Here is a 23,249-nt window from a genome sequence, read left to right on the forward strand (position 1 = left end):
GTGCGTAATCTACTATTAGACCGAACTAATTAAAAAAAATACTTAAAGTAAGTGGTTTTACTGATAAACTCTAAAGGAATTTTGGAATTTTCTAGAATAGCAAAGTAAAACTAAAACGTAAACCAAGTTTAAAACGAAACTAATAACTGGGAGAAAGGTTGAAGTAAGTAATTTTTTTGATTTTTCGTTTTTTAATTTTTGAGTTCCCTATATTATTATAAACTAAATTAAATATAATTTTTGAAAATTTGTGATAAAAGATCTGCTCCTTCGTGTTTTACATATATTTAAAAACTCGAGATTTTAATGAATTGTTTTCAAAGCATGAAAAATATAGCAGATCCTTTGATTTTAATTGTAGTTAGTAGTTACTTAAAAAAAAAAGTCGCTAGCTGACTTGGAGCTGGTGTAGTTAAATTTTAAAAATGTGTATTTTAAATTTTGTTTGTAAAAGTTTTTTTTGAAAAAGTTTAGTATTATAGTTTAAATTTATTAAATAAAATAAAATATAAATTATACATTTGGTTTAGTATTTTACTATTGCAAGTAAAATTAATAGTATTTTCAATTACTTTTTTAGTTTTTTTTTAACAAATATGCAAACTATTTAGTTATTTCAAAAACAAATACGTCGAATTATTTGGTATTCGAAATACTATTGGTTAGTTTTTATATATTTAATTTTATTTTTCAGAACAATTTCTCTTTGTCTAGCTTCTTCTAACTTTAATTTAGATGGCCTTAAAGCCAAGTATTTAACACATTTTGTAACCAAGTAGATGGAGCTTTAAACAATTTTTCAGTCATGTAGTCAAGGAAATGTTCAAATATACGTGTATTTGGTCATTTTGATGGTCAAATAGCCCAGTATGGAACTGCGAGATGATAGTCAGACATTGAGACGCGGGTGGCACCCGTGCCCCAGCGTCCGCGCCCTCGCCCTGATGGTGCCCCGAGCCTCCGTCGACGTCTGAAATGTGAAATGGGGCACCGACGGGGCTGGCGCGGACGCTGGGGCACGGGCGCCAACCTTTCTCCCAGTTATTAGTTTCGTTTTAAACTTGGTTTACGTTTTAGTTTTACTTTGCTATTCTAGAAAATTCCAAAATTCCTTTAGAGTTTATCAGTAAAACCACTTACTTCAAGTATTTTTTTTAATTAGTTCGGTCTAATAGTAGATAACGCACCTATAATCCATGATGTTTTCATTTAAATTCAAATTATAACGAATTGAAAGTTTGAAGAAAATATTAATTTAGTTTGTAAATGAAATCCTTTTATAGTACTCTGAAGGGCTCTTAATACGTTTTGAACTTCCAAAATAAATTAATGTACTAAGTTACGTTTAAAAGAACCTTTTGTAACAATTCCAATATATATATATATATATATAAAAAACCGTGATAAATAGTAAAACCCACTTATTTTTCAATTAATACATTTCAGATACACAAATTAATTAAATAAAAGTATTTAAATAAGAATTGCTTCACTAAATTATGCATTTGCACTTTAATATAATACCTGATTTTGAAATTATATTAGAATAATTATATTGTTAAACTTCTTTCATTTTTAAAAATGTAGTAGAAAATGAAAGATATTTTAAGTAAAACATTTCTTAATTTCTTTATTACCTAAAAATATTTACAATATTTACAAATTTTTATATTGTTTAACTTCTTTCATTTTTAAAAATGTAATTGCTTGACTGACTTAAATAAAGCGTGAAAATTATTAGTTTCAAATGATATTTACAAATCTTATCAACTCTAAAGTCCATTTTTCAGGTATTAGTAAGTATTTCATACAAACTAACTTCTAAAATATGGATTTAGTTCGTAAATAAAATTCTTTTAAATTACTTTGAAGGACTCTTTATACGTTTTGAACTTGAATAATATTAAAAACAATAATCTAAGATACCCTTTAAAGTTAAATTCCTTTAGTTTATCAGTAAAACCACTTACTTTAAGTATTTTTTTAATCCGTTCGGTCTAATAGTAGATTACGCACCTATAATCCATGATGTTTTCATTTAAATTCAAATTATAACGAATTGAAAGTTTGAAGAAAATATTAATTTAGTTTGTAAATGAAATCCTTTTATAGTACTCTGAAGGGCTCTTAATACGTTTTGAACTTCCAAAATAAATTAATGTACTAAGTTAGGTTTAAAAGAACATTTTGTAACAATTCCAATATATATATATATATATATATATATATATATATATATATATATATATATATATATATAAAACCGTGATAAATAGTAAAACCCACTTATTTTTCAATAAATACATTTCAGATACACAAATTAATTAAATAAAAGTATTTAAATAAGAATTGCTTCACTAAATTATGCATTTGTACTTTAAATAATACCTGATTTTGAAATTATATTAGAATAATTATATTGTTAAACTTCTTTCATTTTTAAAAATGTAGTAGAAAATGAAAGATATTTTAATTAAAACATTTCTTAATTTCTTTATAACCTAAAAATATTTACAATATTTACAAATTTTTATATTGTTTAACTTCTTTCATTTTTAAAAATGTAATTGCTTGACTTAAATAAAGCGTGAAAATTATTAGTTTCAAATGATATTTACAAATCTTATCAACTCTAAAGTCTGTTTGTTTTATTTAAAAAATAGGCTTGTTCACTTTCGATTATTTAAACATTTAACAATTTTAATTAACTATTGGTTATTTAAATAAATACCACTTTTATTCAAATAAATGCTTGGTTGGGTAAAAAACACAATTAAATAAGTTAAAATGATATTCTTTTTACCAACGTTTTTTAAATAAATCGGAAAATTTGTGGATAAAAATTAATCGACTGCCGAACACTAGAAGCAATTCTAATTTAAATGCGTATATTTAAATAGGAAAAACAGAACGATTTGATCGGAGGCATATCATTAATTTAACGTATTAAACGTAGAGTAAGAGGCTTTTGTAGTAATTACTACCTATATTTGCATTTCAGAAATCTATTTTAACATATTGAACGCCAAGAAAAGAGGCTTTTGTAGTATTTACTACCTATATTTGCATTTCAGAAATCTATTTTAACATATTGAACGCCAAGAAAAGAGGCTTTTGTAGTATTTACTACCTATATTTACATATTGGAATGTAATTTAACGTATTGAAGGTAGAGTATAGAGATTTTGTAGTATTTACTACCTACATTTGCATTTCAGAAATCTTTTTTAACATATTGAACGCCAAGAAAAGAGGCTTTTGTAGTATTTTTCCTCCTATATTTACATATTGGAATGTAATTTAACGTATTGAAGGTAAAGTATAGAGATTTTGTAGTATTTTACTACCTATATTGGCATTTCGGAAGTATATTTTAACGTGTTGAATGTAGAGTATAGAGAGTGTTGTAGTATTTTTCTTCCTACGTGACTACACCGGAAACGTCTCTGTGTTATTCGCTTTAGTAATCAAGCCGACTCTGAACATATGTTTTACTCTTTATTCTACGAGGTTTAAACATACACCATTTCAGTACATTCTTAACTTATTCCATACGCTATTTAAAACACATGCGATAAAGATAACGAGGAAACAAGTTAACTCTGAACATATATGTTATGCTCTATACGTGAAGGATGTTGTAAGCTTAAATTCATAATGGTTAATGTGTAGTATTTTTCTACCTTTTTACATTTTATAGTATTTCTTTATCTATATTTGTGTATCGGAAATGTATTTTAACGTATCGAACGTAGAGTAATTTTTTTTTATATTTTCTTTATATATTTGCGTATCAGAGTTGTGTGTTGTCGTATTAAAAGAAGAAAAAGGAACTTTTCATAGTGTTATTCTACCTATTTACATATCGGAAATGTATTTATATTTTACCGTATTTAAAATATAGGTAATTGTTTTTATTGGCTTGACTTAAATAAAGCGTGAAAGTTATTAGTTTCAAAATGATATTTACAAATCTTATCCACACAAATTTAATTTAATTTTAATTTTAGTGTTTTATAGTATCTTTCTGACTATATTTGTGTATAAGAATTATATTTTACCGTATTTAAATAGTAATAAAAGCGAATTGAAAGTTTGAAGAAAATATGAATTAAGTTCGTAAATAAAATCCTTTTATAGTACTTTGAAGGACTCTTAATACGTTTTCAACTTGAATAAAATTAAAAACAATAATCTAAGATACCCTTTAAAGTTAAATTCCTTTAGAGTTTATCAGTAAAACCACTTTAAGTATTTTTTCAATCCTTATACCTATATTTACATATTGGAATTGTTACAAAAGGTTCATTGAAACGTAACTTAGTACACTAATTAAGTATTTTTAATTTACCTTAATTAAAATATAGGTAAGTGGTTTTTATCTTATTTTATACCTACGGAAGGGATAAATAAATTATAGCAATAAATTTTTGGAGTTTGGAGATGGGTGGAAAGAAAAAAATAAGGCTCTTCGTTTTTCCAACTGCTTTTCTGATGTACCCAAAAATTAACCAAAATAGACCAAAATTACCCTTAAAACGACCAAAGTCACCATTTTCGGCCCTATGTACCCCATTTCGGACCAAAAGTACCTCAAACTGGACCTATTAGCTTTATTGTAATGTTAAACTCCCATAGAGATTCCCCTAAAAGAAAAAAACTTGCGGTCCAATTTTGGGTACATGAATTATTTCGGAGAGGGAATCCATGTTTTAAATTCAAATTAACCGCGCGCCCGGGCAATCCGCGCCTCCCAGGTAATCCGCGCACGCGCGCGCTATCTTCCTGCCTAGGTTATTAATCATACAACTTACATAATTTCCACTTATTTCGTACGATAAAACGCGATCGAGATATTCGTTTTAAGAAATACTCGTGAGATTGGTTCAAGTGTCAAGCGTACTACAATGATTTAAAATGAAGTTTAAAAATATTTCCATTCTACTTTAACAACGAATATTCCATGACGTCAAAACACTCTTAAATTCAAATTAACCGCGTCCCCCGGGGTAATCTGCGCACGCGTCGCCTAGGTTATCAATTTTTACATCATTTCAACTTATTACGTACGATAAAACTTGATAAGATATACGTTCAAGTATCTTTCGAGATAAGCGTAGATAAATGAACAAGTTGGCCTGGACACAATATGTTGATATGTGGGAAAACAAATCGTCGCGAGAAATACCCTAAATACATTGACTTTTGGACGATTTTACCCTCATTTCACCCCTTAAATCCCGGACCCCGATCCCGAACCTGACCCCGACCCCGGGATCGATGTCTCGCCCTCACTTTCCTTCTACTATTATGACTTTTTTCCCGTTTAGGACGTCACTTATTAACGATCCATTTTTTAAATGAATTTTTTTTACTTCGGTATTCGACAAAAGTGAGCCGTACCTTTTAGATGTTTCACAAAACTAAAATATACATAAAATTTTTAATTACAGTAAAAATGAAAGAAATTTACGAAATTGCACTTATCGACTGAGTTTAAAAAGACACATTTAAAATTTTAATTATGAGAATGGACAGGCTTTTAGGGTCTAAGCAAATGGTGGCAGTGAAAATTAAGATTAATGTTACTACAGCCACAGCCCCTGTAGCACAAAGAGTCGGGCTTTGGTCGAAAAGTAGCCTTTCGGTCCTGGTCCTAAACGTTTTTGATAATTCCTCGTGAGTACGTTTTCTGTCGCTTTTAAAGTTGGTATAGCGACCTAGCATTTTGAACCACTAGCCGACTCTAAGAAACTTATCATGGAACTATTTAGAGTCCAAACGCAGACCTTGAATTGTAATAGCTGTGGTGACTTGCAAAAGACATGACACATTTATAGCCCAAGCAACGGCCGACTTATATCCAACATTTATTGGCCAATTAATCGCTCAAAACTGTGAAACTTTGGCGATTTAATAAAACAAATTAAAATATTTTTAAAATAACTTCCTTTCTGTATTATATTTTATCGAAAAAGATTATATATTCAATCTGAGAATGTTTTCTTATTAACAATCTCTCAGCTCAAGTAGGTTACATTCGTATAGCTAAATATGATAGGCTAAGATATTATTAATGAAGATTTATTCGTTACTTTTACTAAGACCCAAGAAACTATAGAACTGTGTACTCTAGATTCAAGAGCTTTCCGATTGACGGATATATACTCATTGCTTCACTCCCGTTCATGGGACATCACCAACTACATACATGTATATAGCTTTTTATATAGCTATATTTACGGTTTTATTTGGTCATTTTCAGTCACTTTAATTTTCGGCTTACTTTTTTGCGCCGACGGTTTTTTTAACCACGGTGGCAATAGCTAATACATTTCAAAAGACACATTCGAGGTAGTTTTAGACCCTGCTGTTTCTACAGCTTTATTTGGCAAGGAGAGTTGACACCGCCTCTCGCCATTTAATTATTAGATAACAAGACTAAAAGGAAAATAATAAACAACGTTACTAACAGAAATAAAAATAAAAACCCAATTCCACGTAACATTTCTCCGAACAATATGAACTCTCATTTCCAGACAATAGCAAACTCTGACCAAATACTAGATTCACCAGTCGAAATAGACTGAATTACCGAAACTTGCACCCTTTATTATACATTTTTTATTGCATATTTCTGTTAATACAATGTTTATAACTGTGGGTATTTTAATTGACTTTTTCTTGATTCCTATAAGTATTTTAATTAACTTGTTACTTACTTGGATTATTATAATATATTTTTTTATTGGTCATTTTTCGTGTTTGTTGATAATGTGGGGATAATTTATGTCTACGATTTTTTATTTGAATTGATGTTTATCGGCTTCGTTGGGTGGTCTTCATGAGTCCACGCAGTTTTTATTAGTGCTTTCACTTATAGTTTTGGATTTCCCTTTAACTTTTGTTTTTCCATATAAATTTGATTGTTTAAGACCTAAAATACAATGGAATGGTTTTTCTCTGTGAAATAGTTTCGTGCCCCTATATTTTACGTTTCGTGAGCGTTCTAATAATTTTAAATTTTGTGTTTTCAATTTCTCATTTCGTTGCTTTGGTCATTTAATAACGTTTTGAGTCTAAAGTTGTTTTTTTTTTGTTCTATTGATATTGGAAATTTGTTTAATACAATAACATTTGTAATATTTATAATTAAAATAAAAAATAATATTTTGGTTGGGTAGAGCCGGGATAACATTTTTTGGAGGACGCTTTTGATGACGAAATATCATTGAGTGCCGTGTCTAGTAGTTAATACACCCAAGGGCAAATTCTTCCGAGGATAGGTATATTTTGGCAAGCTTGCCATCTTCTTAACTTGTACATCAATGACAAAGTCAATGTACTCCCTAAAGGTCTGCTAAAACTTTATGCCGATGACCCTATTTTAATGCTAACTAGTTTTAACCTTGAAACCCTCTTTACATTCGCTAATATTTATATCAATAAAGTAAACATTTGTCTGGTTGATAACGGTTTAAAAATAAATAGTACAAAAACTGAGTACATTTTATTTAGTAACCCGGGTAAAATAATAAACTAAGCACTGTGTAAAATACAAATCATGGGGCAAGAATAAAAAATAATTAAAAACTTTAAATACCTTGGCGTCTGGTTGGATGAAAGCATTTTAATAAATTATGTCTAAAACTATCACGCAAATCATACTTAATTCGTCACTGTAAAGATCTGTTCCCTAGAAATGTGTTATTTAATTTGTACTTCAGTTTATTTTATTCCAACATAATATACGGCATAGTAGCTTGGGGAAATGCATCCAGGTATAACTTAAATCGAATCAGCATAATTTAAAAAGTAGTCTTAAGGGTTATTTAAAATGTTAGCTGGTTAGCTCCTACAAAACCTCTGTCTCAAAAAAGCAATCTGATGAATGTTAAACAAATTTATAGCTACTGCTGTTTATTATTTATATACAAAAATATCACCAAAAACTCTTCTAAGCTGTTTGAAATAGTAGAATTAAAAAAAATAGGGCGCAAAACATTTTACCACTACCAAATTGTAAAACAAATAAAAAAGCATTCAATTTTTTATGAAAGTGTAACGGTCTTTAATAAGCTATACTCAGAAATAAACAAACACAAAACTATTCACTCTGTAAAAATATTACTAAAGTCCAAGGTTTTAGAAATTAAATAATTCGATGTTTTATTAATTATTGTATACATTGTTAATTTTTCACGATTATTTTTTTAATCATAATTGTTTATATTTCTTTTTTTAAATTTTAAGTTATGTTTAATAAATAAAAAAGCAATCCGTATGTAAGGGCTTTAAGTCGCCTGATGACTTGGCCCTGTATACTATCTATGTAATGAAGAAACTTTCAAAGATAAAAAATAATGTTGAACTTGAATTTTTATTTGAATAACTTGGCCTACGTTTTCTCAGAGGCGGAGATAAGCATGCCAATAAATAAAGTGTTCGCAATTGACGAATCTGCAATAGATATTGAATACAATGGAAATTAATCTTAAAGACTGGCTTATGCTGTTGTTCGCATTCATTATTAAATGAAATTTTATTATTTTTCTATAATACGATTACATTAATTAAATTGGGTGAAAGCTACTTAGGCGCAACCGAAAATCAGTTGAGCAACAAATAATTGTACACAAAAAACAAAATTTTCAAAACAACGACATGATTAAGTAATAGAATAAAGTTATTAAAAATTTATTTCTAGAATTATTTCTACAATAAGAAATATTGCACAAGAATAATAATCCTACAACGAGTTAGAGACACTAACCGATGACAAGCTATTAGATATTAATTCTTGAAATAACCACATAAGCTACGTTTCTATTAATATTGTAAGTAAGAAAACTCCTGAACAATTACTCCAGATAAACATTCTACATTATCTAAAATTGGCAAGTGTCTACTTTTTGATAATTGCAGATAAATAGCACAAATAAAGGAAGTTTCTTCGGCTGTTACTCCTACTCTCTACTGTCTATGTCTTGGGTAAGCCATAATTTAAGTGGTGTGTCCAGTTTAAGCACCCTTTAAAGATCGATTTCTTGTGAGAGCACTTGTCAAACTATCAATTAGCCGAACAATAAATTAAAATTTTATTAACTTTGAGGAGTTACAGCAATTCAAGAGAACAAATTGAAGCAAATGTTTCAACGCTGATGACTAATGGTATATATTGGTTCAATGCTGAACCTGACAATTATTTCAACCATTTGGAAAAACTGTATGAGTTTCGGCATAACAAATAAAATTAAAGACGTTGTGTCTTAAGCTCAGTACTTGTGAATGAATACTCACTTCGTACCACCATAGTATCTCGTTGCAATTTATTTTTTGAAAATCCATTCAAAGTTGGGTTAAGAATTCAATCCATAAGAGTAATAAATAAAATGTTGCCAAATTGCCCAATGGATATTCGTATTTTTTTCAATTTTCACTTTGAATATATTAAAAAACGCGAAAAAGTAGATTAGTCCACAATTAAAAGGGATAATATAGCTAAACCCTAAACAAATTTGAAGAAATTAAAAAGCTTACTAAAAACTCGTACCGATAGGTCTTCGAGCAAACAAATTTGTTTAGGGTTTAGCTATATTATGCCTTTTAATTATGGACTAATCTACTTTTTCGCGTATTTTATCATCCTTCGCACAGTTCATAGGTGGTTTCTTCTAACTTAACTTTGAATAAATTAGCCTTTTAAGATTGAATCACGTGAGAGAAAGGTCGGTTTCTTTAACATAGCGATCAGAACCTAAAATTTATTCTAATATAAAGTTAGCTGCATGAAAATGACTATACCATAGCTAAAATGGAAATCGTCCACGTTGCAACGTTTTTTTTTTTTCAAAATAGCAAGATCGATTAATCATATCATGCAGGACGTTTAACATTGTTTACGGTAAGTTAATATTTTTTTCGTTTTTGATTTTCACGAAAGTGAAATACATTTATCACATCATGCACTACGTCTATAGACATGTTTTCCATTTTATACGAATATTCGTTGATTTTTTTGTTTATTAGACCATGGCATTATAAAATTATTTTCCAAATTTCAAGTCTGACTAAAGTCAATAGTATAAATAGATATAAAAATCTGCTTAATTTCGTTTAAAAATCTGACCAAGGTCCTAAAGAGGAACATTATTACTCCGACTCCAAACAGAAGGTGTATTTCCCGCATCCATTTCAAAGCGGCTCTAGACGAATTCTCGGTAGGACCATCGACAAACTACTACTGGACTCGTAATGTAAGCTTATAAAACGTCGCTGGCAAACTTTCGCGCCAATTTTCTAGTTACGGGCAGCGCCACATTGTGTATTCTTTTGAAGTTAAAAATTTAGTGCAAGATGGCAGCCTCTATAGAGATCGAGCTCAAACTATTAAAAGTTGAAGTTTCTTTTTACAAATTAAGTATTACTATTAATTAATAATTAATTAACATTTTTACCTCTCCGAGGGGACAAAGTCCCCTAGGAGGGGTTATACAATCACCGTGTCTGTCTGTCTGTGGGTGGGTCTGTCTGTCTGTCTGTAAGGTCTGCGAACGCGTTCGCATTTTCGGGGCAAAGGGTAATCATTGCGTATGCAGTTTCTCGAAGGGTTGGAAAAGCCACCATGTGACGGTGAGCGTTAACGGATTAATTTGCGGTTGGGTTTGGTTTGGATTGTCTTTTTTTCGTCAACGCTCACCATCGCGACAGTTTTAATTCAGTTTGTTTGGATATTTCGTTATTGTAATGTTTATGTGTAGGTTGTGAATGTTGAGTTCGTGTTGTGGGTGTTGAGTTTGTGGAGTCTGTTGTGTTTGTACGGGCGTTTTCTCTCCAACTTCTTCTTAATGACTTTGGGACGGACCGAGTGCTGAGTGTTATGCAACCTCTCAACGCCCAATGGCAGGGTTTCCACCAATTGTACACGGTATTCGTCTTAGTATCAATTTGCGATTCTTTAGCGCCGGCCGGGAATCGAACCCGGGTTTGCCTAGTGCAAGAGATTTACTATAACCACTCAGCCACCAACGCTTGCTAAGTTGCGGTGTTTTTCTAAAAAACAGCTTTGGCGAAAGTGTTTTAAGCAGTTTTAAAGTTATTAACGTCAATTTTCCCTGTGCCATTTTATTTTTTTGATATGTAAAAAATTTTCAATTGTGGAAATTGATCAATTTGTAGTTAAATACGATCGTCGTCGGGAGTCGAACCCGGGGCACATTCTTAGAACGCGAACGTTTTACCGATGAGCCATTGACGTTTACATCTCTAAAGTTTAAATACTAGTAAAACCGGGATAAAAATAAACGTTATATTTGTTTGGGTAGGAAGATTATAAACACCTTACGTAGATGTGTACTTTGTTTTTAAAGTCTAGATTCTTACGGATGAAAATTTAAAGGTCAAATCTTGTTTTAGCGCAGTCAGTAGATAAGATAAAGGGCAGAACCCGTTAGTCTTTTTAATTTATTTAGTTTTTTCAGTCGTATATTCTTATCTATTGTGTTTAGCGTATTTGTTTTCAAGCGTAATAGTTCATTTATGAAGAAAATATCGAGTTGCTCTGGTTTTCAACTCGGTCGTCATAACTTCGTAATTTATTTTAAACGTTTTCTCGACTGATTAAGATGTTTAATGCAGTTCATCAATTGGGTTCGTTTGTGTTTATTTATAAAGAACCCTAACTATTCCGTCTTCGGTCATTTATTGATATACGTTTAGTCAAGTGGCTTTCTGTGCTTTGTGAATAGTAAGTTTTTCGCTTCTTGTTAATAAATTTTTTGTTGGTGTGGATATTTGGATATCTACGATTCCTAATGCAGTCATTGATTTCCTGGGTGTGCGAGTCATTATATGATATTGGAAATTGGACGGTATTGGTCGTTTTCATGCCGTATGTAACACAACGTCAATAGGACGTCTACGAGTTGTCCACTACCAGATATCGATATTCTACGGTATCTTCATCAAGGGCGAACGTTGAAATAAAATGAGCGTTAACGATGCGGCAAATATTTCGTAAGCGAGAAAAATACAAATACCCTCTGTAGATATTTCTTTCATTGAAATTGGCTTCGTATTATATTTAACTGCTAAACTTGTACCGTAAATAGGGTTGAATTCAATTGTGCATTGTTTTAGTACGTCTGAATAAATTAATCTCGATTGTTTCGTCTCAATTATTTTAATTATAATTAAAATTTTATACCAGGCGGGATTGAACCGCGATTACGTTTTTAGTAAATAACTCTGAATTGGGGAGATATATCTTTAAGGGTCATCTCGAGAAATTAATACCGCTAGGGACAATTCTTCCGAGGAGAGGTATATTTTGGCTTGCCAACTTGTTTTTAATTAAATATTCTTGGAAATCTATTTCAATCAATCTTAGGTGAATCTGTGGAGAAATTCGATGATGCGTCAAATAGCCCTAGAAATGATAAATCTACAAGACTGCTTATTTTTTTTACTGCTAATGGTTTTTCATTTGAGTATATGGAACTTAAAGAAAAAGTAAAGAAGTGATAATGGATGTGTTAATTTCTGGAAAAGGAAATTTTCATTGAAAATGGGTCTATTTTTACAAAACCATTCCCTACAAGTAAAAGCACGTAAAGAGATCAGGAAAAGCTGCCCAAAGTCCCGAGTAAGTACAGTACCTCATAATTTATTTATTTTTGAAATTAAAATAAATTTGATTTCTGGTTTCAATTGTTGATTGAACTGATGTTACAATCAATATTATCGCAGCTGCGTTCCTTAGAAGATTACTTTTAATAATCAATTACTTCTTGTATCTGAAAGAAATAAGGTTACTTTTACAGCTGGAAGTGCATATCTGGAGAAAGAAAATATATCTGAAGAAGGAGTCCACTACGTGGGTGGATTTGTACTTCAATCGCTTAAGAAAAAGATGTAGAAACTACAAGACTACTCTAGAAACGATGTGCTCAAATTTATTAGCAGCATGACCACTAGTTTCATAGAAACACTATGATTATATAAATTGTGAGCTAACAAAAAATTAAAACAGAAGAAGATATTAGGAAGAATCAAGTAGTTTAAGATATCTGGGGAAAATGTGCAATAACCTTCCTAATAATTTCAATCAGAAAGTGTTTAACATTGTCATTTTAACACACCTATCCATGGCAAAGCATTTACCAACTTTTAAACAGAAAAATACCAATGTGATAGCTTTAAAACTTAGTTTTAGCTTCTCGCGAAAGCAATAGCATGTCAAAATCTAGTCTGGAATAGTGAGATAATAAATGAATTTTATTTATACCTCTGTTGATGTGTTTCCTCCTTCTGCATTTGGAACAATTCCTTTCAACAATCGTAATTTTCCAACAATTTGACCACACTGGCTGGCAGTTTTTCTTTAATTTAATTAATTGATGCTTTTAATTACATTTATGTACATATTATTAGTGTTGCATGTTCCCATTGGCCATATGAGCAAATATTGCTCGTGCAGGGCCAGGTAATATTATAAATATATAAATTGACTTGTACTTGGAGTATAATTAGCAAAGGCATAAATCATAAGTGAATCGACGTAATTAATTTGCATACATTTAAGAATTCATGACATTTTTTATATCATCGATCCCAAAATTGATCAACCACACATTTAACAAGGTTACAAAAGATTTTATAGTTGCACATTTTTTAATATTTATATCTATTTTGTTATATAATTTTGGACCCATAAAATCAGATGGTTTTGGCCAAGGCTTTTTAACATTTTTTCACCAATCACATTTTGACCTGCTATATTCCTAGTATAATATCTTATGTTGGGAGGAACAATAGAATCTTTTATCTTAAAACAATTTTTGCGTATATTTGTCTCACGCTAAATACTTTAAAATCTCTGTATAAATTAATAATCGGGTGAAGATTATTTCCTTTAAGACAAATTCTCAATATTTTTCTTTGTAATATTTTTATAGTTTTTCGATAAAGGAACTAAAAGTCCCCCCCCCCATCCTTTATTTCCATAGGACAAAACTGAAAATACTATCGCAAAATAAACACATTTTAGCCATTTAACAGATAACAAATTACGCAATTCATATAATTTTGGCAGGAACATACTCAATTTTTGTATCAGATTATTTATATATTGGTCCGATTTTAGTTTATTATCAATTATAATACCTAGGTATTTTATTATATGAACTTTCTCAATTTTTAAACATTCGGAAGTACAGTTTAAACAATTTTCAGAGTTATGTATAGTCAAATGTAAATTGGTCAAGGTGATATCTTTACTCGAAAAACTCAGATATTTTATTTTTTCAACATTTAAAGTTAGAAGGTTATCGTTAAGCATTTTATATACTTTTGTTATACCATTTTGTGCCTTTAAATACGCTTCTTGCCATGTATTGGCTATAAATCACACAGTAGTGTCATCGGTAAAAGATATCACCCTACCGTTAATTTCAATTTTACAAATATCGTTAATATAAAGGGTGTTTTTTTTTTGAAAAAGTGATTTTTTTCAAAAACTGTGTTTTCTAGAAAGTTGAAATTTGTACTGTACATTACACGTACCGGGGGACACTTTCTACCAAAATTGCTTCTTAATCAAAAAATATTTTCACGTTTTTTGAAAATTTTTATTTTAACCGCTAGGTGCTATAAGAAAATTGTCAATGAGAAAATTGTAGAGCTTCACCGAAAACGTGCAAATAGCGTTGGCGCGAAAAAAAAGACCGTCGTTTTCACTGACAAAATACGACTTGAAAAAGTGACAAGTTGGGCAAGCTAAAATAACTTTTTTTTCAAATTCCATTGGGAGAGTAGTGTTACTTTATGAAAGTCAGAAATTTGTTTATCTGGTGCTTAATGCAATTAGCACCGCTAAAAATCGAGTAGACAATGGCAAAGAAGGTATTACACGATTTAAACAAAGATACATTTTATTTATCTACTTAAAAAAAAATTGCAAGTACGTTTCGAAACAATCATATTGTCGAAGGTGGCTTGAATCATTTCCGGGGTTACTTCCCTGCAAGCACTTAGAATTCGTTGACGCAGCTCTTCAAGGGTCTCAACCGGAGTGGCGTACACCTTGTCCTTGACGAAGCCCCAAAGAAAGAAATCCAACTGAGTCAGATCGGGCGACCTTGCTGGCCAGTGTACGGGACCACTTCTCCCTATCCGTCGTTGTGGAAATTCGTTGTTTAGGTAATCTCTCACGGCTCTGTAGTAATGAGGCGGGGCACCGTCTTGCTGAAACCACAGTCTTGCTCGTTGCGCCAACGGCAGTTCGTCAAGTTGTTGTTCTAGCTCATTTCTCAAGAAATCTAAATAACTCTGGCCATTAAATTTTGCGGTAAGAATACTGAACCTATTAACCGGTTTCCAATAAGACCAATCCAAACATTCAAGCGCCCAAATTGAAATTGGTGACGGTGTTCATATCCCCAGTGTGGATTTGTGTCTTCCCAAACATTTTTTATTTTGATCATTGTAAGGGCCGTCTCTCATCCAGGAATAGCATGTTGCGGAGGAATTGTGGGTGGTCGTGCACGGAATTTAGCCGAAAGTTGCAAAAATCCAGCCGTTGTTGAGCGTCACCATCTCGTAAACCGTGGTGAAGCGTTGCTCTGTAAGGATGGTACTTATGCCTATGTAAAATTTCCAAAATGCGAGTTTTACTGCAAGCCAATTTACATTAAACACCAGATTAACAAATTTCTGACTTTCACAAAGTTACACTACTCTAGCAATGAAATTCAAAAAAAGTTATTTAAGCTTGCCCAACTTGTCACTTTGTCAAGTCGTATTTTGTAAGTGAAAAAGACGTCTATTTTTTTCGCGCTAACGCAATTTGTACGTTTTCGGTGACGCTCTACAATTTTCTCCTTGACAATTTCCTTATAGCACCTAGCGGCTAAAATTTAAATTTTCAAAAAACGTGAAAAGATTTTTCGATTTAGATGCAATTCTGATAGGCAGTGTCCCCCGGCACGAATAATGTACAGTACAAATTTCAACTTTCTAGAAAACATAGTTTGCGAGTAAAAAAAACCCTGTATATTAGTAATAACAAAGGACCTATTACAGTACCTTGGGGTAATCCATAGGTTAACAATTCAGTATCACCAAGAAGGATTAGACAAGGAGTGGTTATTTAAGAGGTTCAAAAATCTTCTCCGACGGCCAACACTCCCACTGTGGGGAGAAAGGGGGTGATAATTTAAAGGGGGAAACACTTTGCAAGTTATTAGCACGTGACCAAATTGAAACACTGTACGGCTCCCTCTACAGGCAGGCGAAGAAAGGTATCTCAAAAATAATAACGAAATGGTCTCCTCGTGTAAATATTAGTTTCAATTGTTCATTTTTCACTGAAATTAAAGCGTAACTGTGATTATGGATCAAAATGATCATACCTATTGCAAAATTAGAATAGTTAAAAAGATTACTAAGGTGCAGCGGAGGAAAATCGATACAGGTAATTAAAAATGATAACTAAATATTTCAAAAGTTTCAATGCTTATATAAGCCTTTGCACGATCATTTCTTTTTAGGTATTGGTTTCAATAAAGAATTTTTAATGGAAAATCTAAATGTAATACTTGCTAATGCTTCCGAATTGTATAAGGTTACTTTTGTTGGCAGACCAAAACCAGTGATCGTAAGTATTAAAAATAATAGGTAATTGTTCTACTGGTACCTATGTTCTTAATTACTGATTGTTACTAGCCATGTTATAACTGATGATCAAATTCCGCAAAGGGCATAATTTACTGTGGAAACAGAATGAATTATTCCTTTTGGTTTAATTATTATAATCTTTTCAATAGGATGCATTGCAAGAAATAAGGAAATCTAAATGTATTAAGATAACAGACGAAGCTGTGGACTTTCTGTCTGCCTTTGCTGATGAAAAAACAGGATTGCTGGACAAAGTGAAATTTACCACCAAAAGGCACAAACTAATTAACAATGCTGATTTTCGTTCAGAATTAAAGAAATCTTTCTCAAATATGCCACCATTTAAGGCTCTAGAAGAGAAGGATCAGTACCTTGTAACATCAATATTTTCCAACCGTTTATTTAATGAAATTCATGTGAACTATCTTCAAAAAGAAGCAGATTTAGTTGTGCCTAATGAGAAAAAAGAACACCCTAAGACGATAAAACTAAGCCCGAAGGATGAAAGAACTAAAGAGCTACAAGTTATACACCAAATGGCGGGATACACCGTTAATCAATTAATTGGCCTCTATAATTGTCAGACATTTTGGGAAAATTGCCTTGTAAAAAAATCCGAAGCAACGAAAGATTTTCACGAATGGAGTAGTAAACAAGATAGGGGAGGACTCCTTTTTCTTTCAACCGAAGCTATCAAATTTTTTAAGCATATTTGTGATGTTATCAGGAATTTTATTAATGCAGATGATCCCTTCAATTTAAATGAAGAAAGAAAAGCCAAAATAATTTTGGCTTTAGGAAATGATTTATATGTTAACCAAACTTGGGATAATCTGTGGGGTGAGGATAGGGAAAATTTAAATGCTGCAAAGAGGAAGTGTTTTACGATTCTCATTAATTGTCACTTAAAGGGGTTAACCAGAAGTGTGAAGAATAAATTTCAGGCGTTAAAAAGAGATTCCTTAAATAGCAGTGGCATACGCCAAGAACTCAAAGTTTTAACACAAAAAACTACCAAAAATAAGGATGCTTTAAAGAGATGTTTAATGTAAAAAAATTGCAGGAAGCTGGCATATTTTAAATGATTTTAATATTTTGAGGACGATCTTGAAAAGCATCACGGGCAGCTTTTTTTCTCTCGAGTCTTTTTGTTTTTGTGGCAGTGCAGTTACCATTAGTTACTTTTTTCAATAAAGATTTCATAAGTTTTATCCTTTTAGTTCCTTGGCCATACTGATCGACTGTTGGGTTGGCACCAGAACCACAAGCCCCACGCTGGGTGCCAAAGTAGTTTTCGAGGCAATCTTGATTCAATCTGGCTGTTAAAACAAAAGGCGCTCCCTTTTCCAATAAAAACTTAATAATTTCAATAGTTGAGAAAACTGAAAAATAAAATAAGAGTTTAACGGATTATGAATGCATTCATTGCAGTTAAATTATTAGGGACATGCAGGGGGGCAGCCCCCCCAGAAGATCCCATTTTACACAAGCCTTTGCCCTCCCCCAGGCAAAATGTCTGGGTGCGCCACTGAGGACATGTAACGTACCAGTTATTCGGATACCTTCTCTGGTTTCCTTGCTAAGAAGCATTTGAGATTTATCTTCTTCCGTATCTAGTTGATTGACTTCTTCTTCCCACTCGTCCAAATAGGCAAGGAAGTCATCTACCAACCACTAGGGAGAAAGAAAATTGTTATACTGCAAAACATTATTCATCAATTTATTTATTTATTTTATACCTTTAATCGCCAATCATCTTTGCTTGTAAAAGGTGCCAAGGCTGGTTTTCTTTTGTGAATACATGCTGAAACATTTGATACATTCAAAATATCGAAAAATGTATCGAAGTAACGCAGAAATTTGACAGTCTCAGAGGCTTCATCACCGACTAGCACTTCCATTGCATTAGCAACACTGGAGCTCATTACTTGTGTGGCAAGTTTCACTCTCATGCAGCTGAATGCGTTAGGATAGACATGATTATATGTTAACTTTGGTGCAAGCCGCAACAGAGAACTGGTATCCTTTTCGTAAGTTTCAACTACATGCTTCCACAAAATAAATTTTCCACCTTTTTTTAGTAGCCTAATTTGTTTTAAAGTACCATCTTTTTGTTTTTTCATCTTACCACTGTTACTTAAGCCATTTTTAGCAGTTTTTACATTGTGGCAAATGTCGGATACAAAATAAAGAGGGTATCCATTATTATATGGGTTTTCAGTTTGAAAACCTACTTGGTGATTGTTTCGGTCACTTTCAGTACATATTTTGATCAATTTTTGGTTTGAGGTAGCCTTATCACATACAATTGCAAGAATAATAAATCCAATTGCTTGCAAATGTTCAACTGCATCCCAAATTATAGAAAATAAATCTTCGGCGTTGTTGTTTCCAGATGGGAAGTAGGCAAATGGATATTTGAAATTGGTGGTTATCCCTCGAACCATTAACTGAAGGATATGCGAAGCTAGGTTTATTTTATTGCTTAAATCCTCAGAAGTTCCTTTAATTCGCCTCTCCATGTCGTTGACCTTATTCCTGAAGGTATTCAAATTCGTTGCTCCTATCAATTCCCCAGTACTACTATTAAACACCAAATCTTGTTTTACTTGAATTTCATCTATAATCAGTGTGAAATATTTTTGGTGCTCTTCCAAGTTGTTGATATCAATTTTTTGGCTCATTTCTTTTAATACAGCTTCATTGAAGCCACTTTTGGTATTTAATTCAACTGAATAATTAAAGAGAGTTCTTTGAGAAGGTAAAGGAATGGCTTGTCTTAGAGCTTCGTAAGTACTAGCAGATTTTGCTTTGATAGAAAGACACCATTGAACTATTGCTGGATGCCATTTCTTGGGTCTGGATTTTTTCGAGGTTAATATCTTTAATTGCTCTCGCATTAATAGCTTTTGAAAAATAGTTCTGCTCTCAAAGGGATTTCTTGCAATAATGTTTTCAAAATCTTTACTTTCTTCTTCCGACATAAAAATGGCTTCACTTCTAAAGGTCTTTTTAAGTTTGATTTCCATTAGTTTAGCCTTTCTTTTTAAAGCAACATTTTTCTTATTCAAAATAGAAAACTTTCCTTTAATTTGATCTTGAGACATGTAACGCATGTTGGTATTTTTATTGGTGCCTAATCTAACTTGCTTTTCCCTTTTTTTTCGACATTCCAAAACCTTTTTAGATATTTGACAAGCCTGACAAATGTTAGCCGTGATGCCCATGAATAATTGTTTACATTTTCCTGATCTGAGTGCCTGGCTTGGTAAGCAGACATTGGTCGATTTTAAATACTTGTTTCTAAAATGGGTGTATAACTCCCCTTGTATACCACCACAGGCTCTCCAGTTTTCAATTTCGTAGAGAATACTAAGTAAATCTTCAAGAGAAACAATTGGTTTGTGAAAATCAACAGAACTTGTAGAAAATAACATATGGTCGAAAGAAACTGGTTCGTTGCAAAATTTAATAGTAGCATATAATGATTTTAGTATTTCAACCATTACTAAACAACTATTTGATACTTTCCTTAACCTCAAGGATTTTATAACAGATTGATTATTTTGGAGTTCTTTCAAAATTTCAATTGACCAATCACATTTCTCAATATTATTTGCCTGATAAACCAAAAAATCATGGGCTACTTTTTTGAGAGGGTGTACCTCAATATTTGACCTTTCTAGGACTTCCACAACCAATTGAGGATTGGAAGCCAGGACTGTATCCGGGTTGGAAGCCACGACTGTATCCGGGTTGGAAGCCACGACTGTATCCGGGTTGGAAGCCACGACTGTATCCGGGTTGGAAGCCACGACTGTATCGGCGTTAGTAGTCACGATTGTATCGGCGTTAGAAGTCACGATTATAGCCGGGTTAGAAGTCACGATTGTAGCCGGGTTAAAAGTCACGATTGTAGCCGGGTTAGAAGTCATGATTGTATCCGGGTTCGAAGCCACGATTGTATCCGGGTTCGAAGCCACGATTGTATCCGGGTTCGAAGCCACGATTGTATCCGGGTTCGAAGCCACGATTGTATCCGGGTTCGAAGCCACGATTGTATCCGGGTTCGAAGCCACGATTGTATCCGGGTTCGAAGCTAATTTTGCATTACACATTAAAACTGGAGAATCTAATTCTCCATGGTAATTGGGAAGAGCATAATCGTTTTGTCTTGAAGAATAGGCATAGTTATGATCCAGTGTTATTGAAGGCTAGTTACAAAATTTGTATTAGTTTTAAACAGTAACAAAATAATAAAATATTAAATAGGTTACCTCTTTCATCTCTTTAATCGGGTCAGGATTTTCTGGGGTTGGACCAATGCCGTTTATGAAATGTTTGGAACATACATAGTGGTGCGATTTTATATCCACTGTATTGATATCATCACGGTTAATTGCATTAACCCATAGAACACATTTTTCATACTTTGTACTCGGCTTGGGAACCGAGAAAAAACGCAAACCCTGAGCGCGTGACACTTTTGATATATCATTGCTTTTACACGATCGATATAAGCAGTATTTTCCCATTTTAATGAAAATTTGTGAACATAACCAATTTGTTAGTTAAGCCTTGGCGGTTCGCGCGTAAAATATAATTAGATGTGCTCAGCTCACGGACTCGTCAAGAGAGGGAGCTACGTAGGTACGTTTAAGAAATGCGATGACTCCAAAACCACGTGATAAAACTTTACCATTGCTTTCCCCTCTCCCCTTTTACTCCCGGTTGTGGGTGGTTGGAATTACAGTCAATATATCAGCGCGACTTCACATAACCACTCCTTGTCTAATCCTTCTTGGTATCACTCAGGATGTTATTTATTTTTGTTAAAGTTTTTCGTCCTGATAAATAATTTTCAAACCATTTTAGTGTTAATCCACTAACTCAAGCTTTTTCTAATTTAAACAATATTTTTGATTGAGAAATAGTATCAAAGGCCTTTTTAGGTCCAAAAATACTGCTAGTGCTTTTTTATCTACAGCTGAATATAATTTCTTAGTTATTTCGTAAATTGCTCGATGTTCCTATATTTGATCTAAAACCATTTTGGTTTCGTGATAAATAACTTGATTTTTCCAAAAAAATACTAGTTGTTTTTTTATTAATTTCTCAATTACTGTTGATATATTGTTTAATAAGGATATTGGTCTTTAATTTCCTACATCTTTTTTATCACCTGTTTTATAGAAAGGAACTATTATTGCTGTTTTAAATGCTTCTGGGAAAATACCATTTAATAATGAAAGTATAATTATATGAGTCAGTGGTATAGAAATTTATTTTTTAAGTATTTTAAGTATTTTTTAGGTTTTTTTCGTGTCCTTTCGATTTTAAATTTTTTAGATTATTTATAGTGTTTTCTACGTCACTTGGTATGATTGGTAGGGATGCAACGGTTCCACTTTTTTGGAATATCTCGGTTCCGGATCCGGTTCCCGTTCGTATATTTTTGCTTTATCGGTTCCGGTTCTTAAAATTTTTGAAGTTAAAGAGAAATAAAATCCACCACAATTAGTTATTTAGAATATAAAATTTGTTTTTAAAAAATAGTAGCTTTCTCAGTGACGTAGCTGTGGGTTCGGGGTCCTCCCGCGAAACTGTTTTTGGGGTCCCTTATAATCATTAAGGCTGAGTCGCGATTATCGCCATCTAGAGTTAGGGCTAACATGTATCGCCTTCTACTATTAGATTTAACACGTACTTGCGTGTTATATATATAAAACGCTTAAAAATGACTTGAAGCCCTAAGTGAAACGATTAAGATAGATCACGGCAATCAGCGTCTGAAGCATCAAAAACAAACGTTCTGGTAGAACTTGGAAGTCTGGAGTTCAGACACCCAAGTCCGACCAGAATCACGATCTAGATAACTTAATGTAAAATAACTAAAAAAAATATTGCTATTATTCTCTCGTAAGGAACTCACGTAAGGTAAAACTGAAATCTTCTGTTTGAAAATTCCCACGGTTTCATCATTTCAAAGTGGAGGGGGTGGGAAATGATGTACTTTCAAGTTTTTGGGAGACATTGCCTTCCCTTCCGCTCCTCATTTCAGGGGCGTAGGAACGTTTTAGAAGTTGGAGGGGGCAAAGAGAAACGAAACGGGGGTCGAGGAGCTTAGCCCCCGATGTAGTGGGAGTAATCGGTCGCGAATGTCATTAAGGCATTAACAGTAACAACAGTTATCATCCGAAGTGTATTTTAGTCTTTAGATTCGTTTATGAATTTAAAATACACAAATCCACAATAATAAAATGAGAATGGTTTTCAATTTGTAAGGAGAGTAGCTTCACCGAATGCATGTGTTACTGTTTAACTACTATGTAAATTGGGGGGAAAAGACACAGTTGAGCTTCTATAAGCTTTATTTGCTTTTAAATTGAGAATTTGAGCTTTTGAAGGTTTCAACTGATCAAAAAGATGAAGGGGCAATAACATTAGTTGCCCCTCCCAGCAACATTCTAAGGAATGGTATTGCCCCCCTTGTTCCTACGCCCCTGCCTCATTTCATTGAAAAATATAAAGACGGGATTTCTATGACTCGTTTTGATTTCAGTTGAGTATATCGT

The 23,249-nt window shown here is 32.5% G+C and overlaps 1 protein-coding gene across 2 annotated transcripts; it reads left to right on the forward strand.

The window, feature by feature from the left end:
- Positions 1-16,073: 16,073 nt before the first annotated feature.
- On the forward strand, positions 16,074-17,784 carry LOC149961076 (uncharacterized). 2 transcript variants are annotated; one of them, XM_090174977.1, is made up of 4 exons: positions 16,074-16,298; positions 16,377-16,471; positions 16,548-16,654; positions 16,824-17,784. In XM_090174977.1, the coding sequence occupies exons 2-4, from the start codon at positions 16,390-16,392 to the stop codon at positions 17,724-17,726; spliced, it is 1,092 nt and encodes a 363-aa protein (XP_090031103.1). In that variant the 5' UTR covers positions 16,074-16,298; positions 16,377-16,389; the 3' UTR covers positions 17,727-17,784. The 2 variants fall into 2 exon arrangements, with proteins under 2 accessions (XP_090031103.1, XP_090031096.1); XM_090174970.1 differs by having other exon boundaries at positions 16,074-16,471.
- Positions 17,785-23,249: the final 5,465 nt, after the last annotated feature.

This window comes from Leiobunum rupestre, chromosome 1 (genome assembly GCF_980474605.1).
Source record: "Leiobunum rupestre chromosome 1, qqLeiRupe1.1.hap1, whole genome shotgun sequence".
Classification (NCBI taxonomy): domain Eukaryota; kingdom Metazoa; phylum Arthropoda; class Arachnida; order Opiliones; family Sclerosomatidae; genus Leiobunum; species Leiobunum rupestre.

Bases quoted from the DNA above. Each gene is read 5' to 3' on its own strand.
- LOC149961076 (XM_090174970.1), top strand. From the start codon at position 16,390: ATGGATCAAAATGATCATACCTATTGCAAAATTAGAATAGTTAAAAAG. The intron at 16,472-16,547 runs GTAATTAAAAAT...ATTTCTTTTTAG, and splicing joins GCGGAGGAAAATCGATACAG to GTATTGGTTTCAATAAAGAA. The intron at 16,655-16,823 runs GTAAGTATTAAA...TCTTTTCAATAG, and splicing joins GCAGACCAAAACCAGTGATC to GATGCATTGCAAGAAATAAG.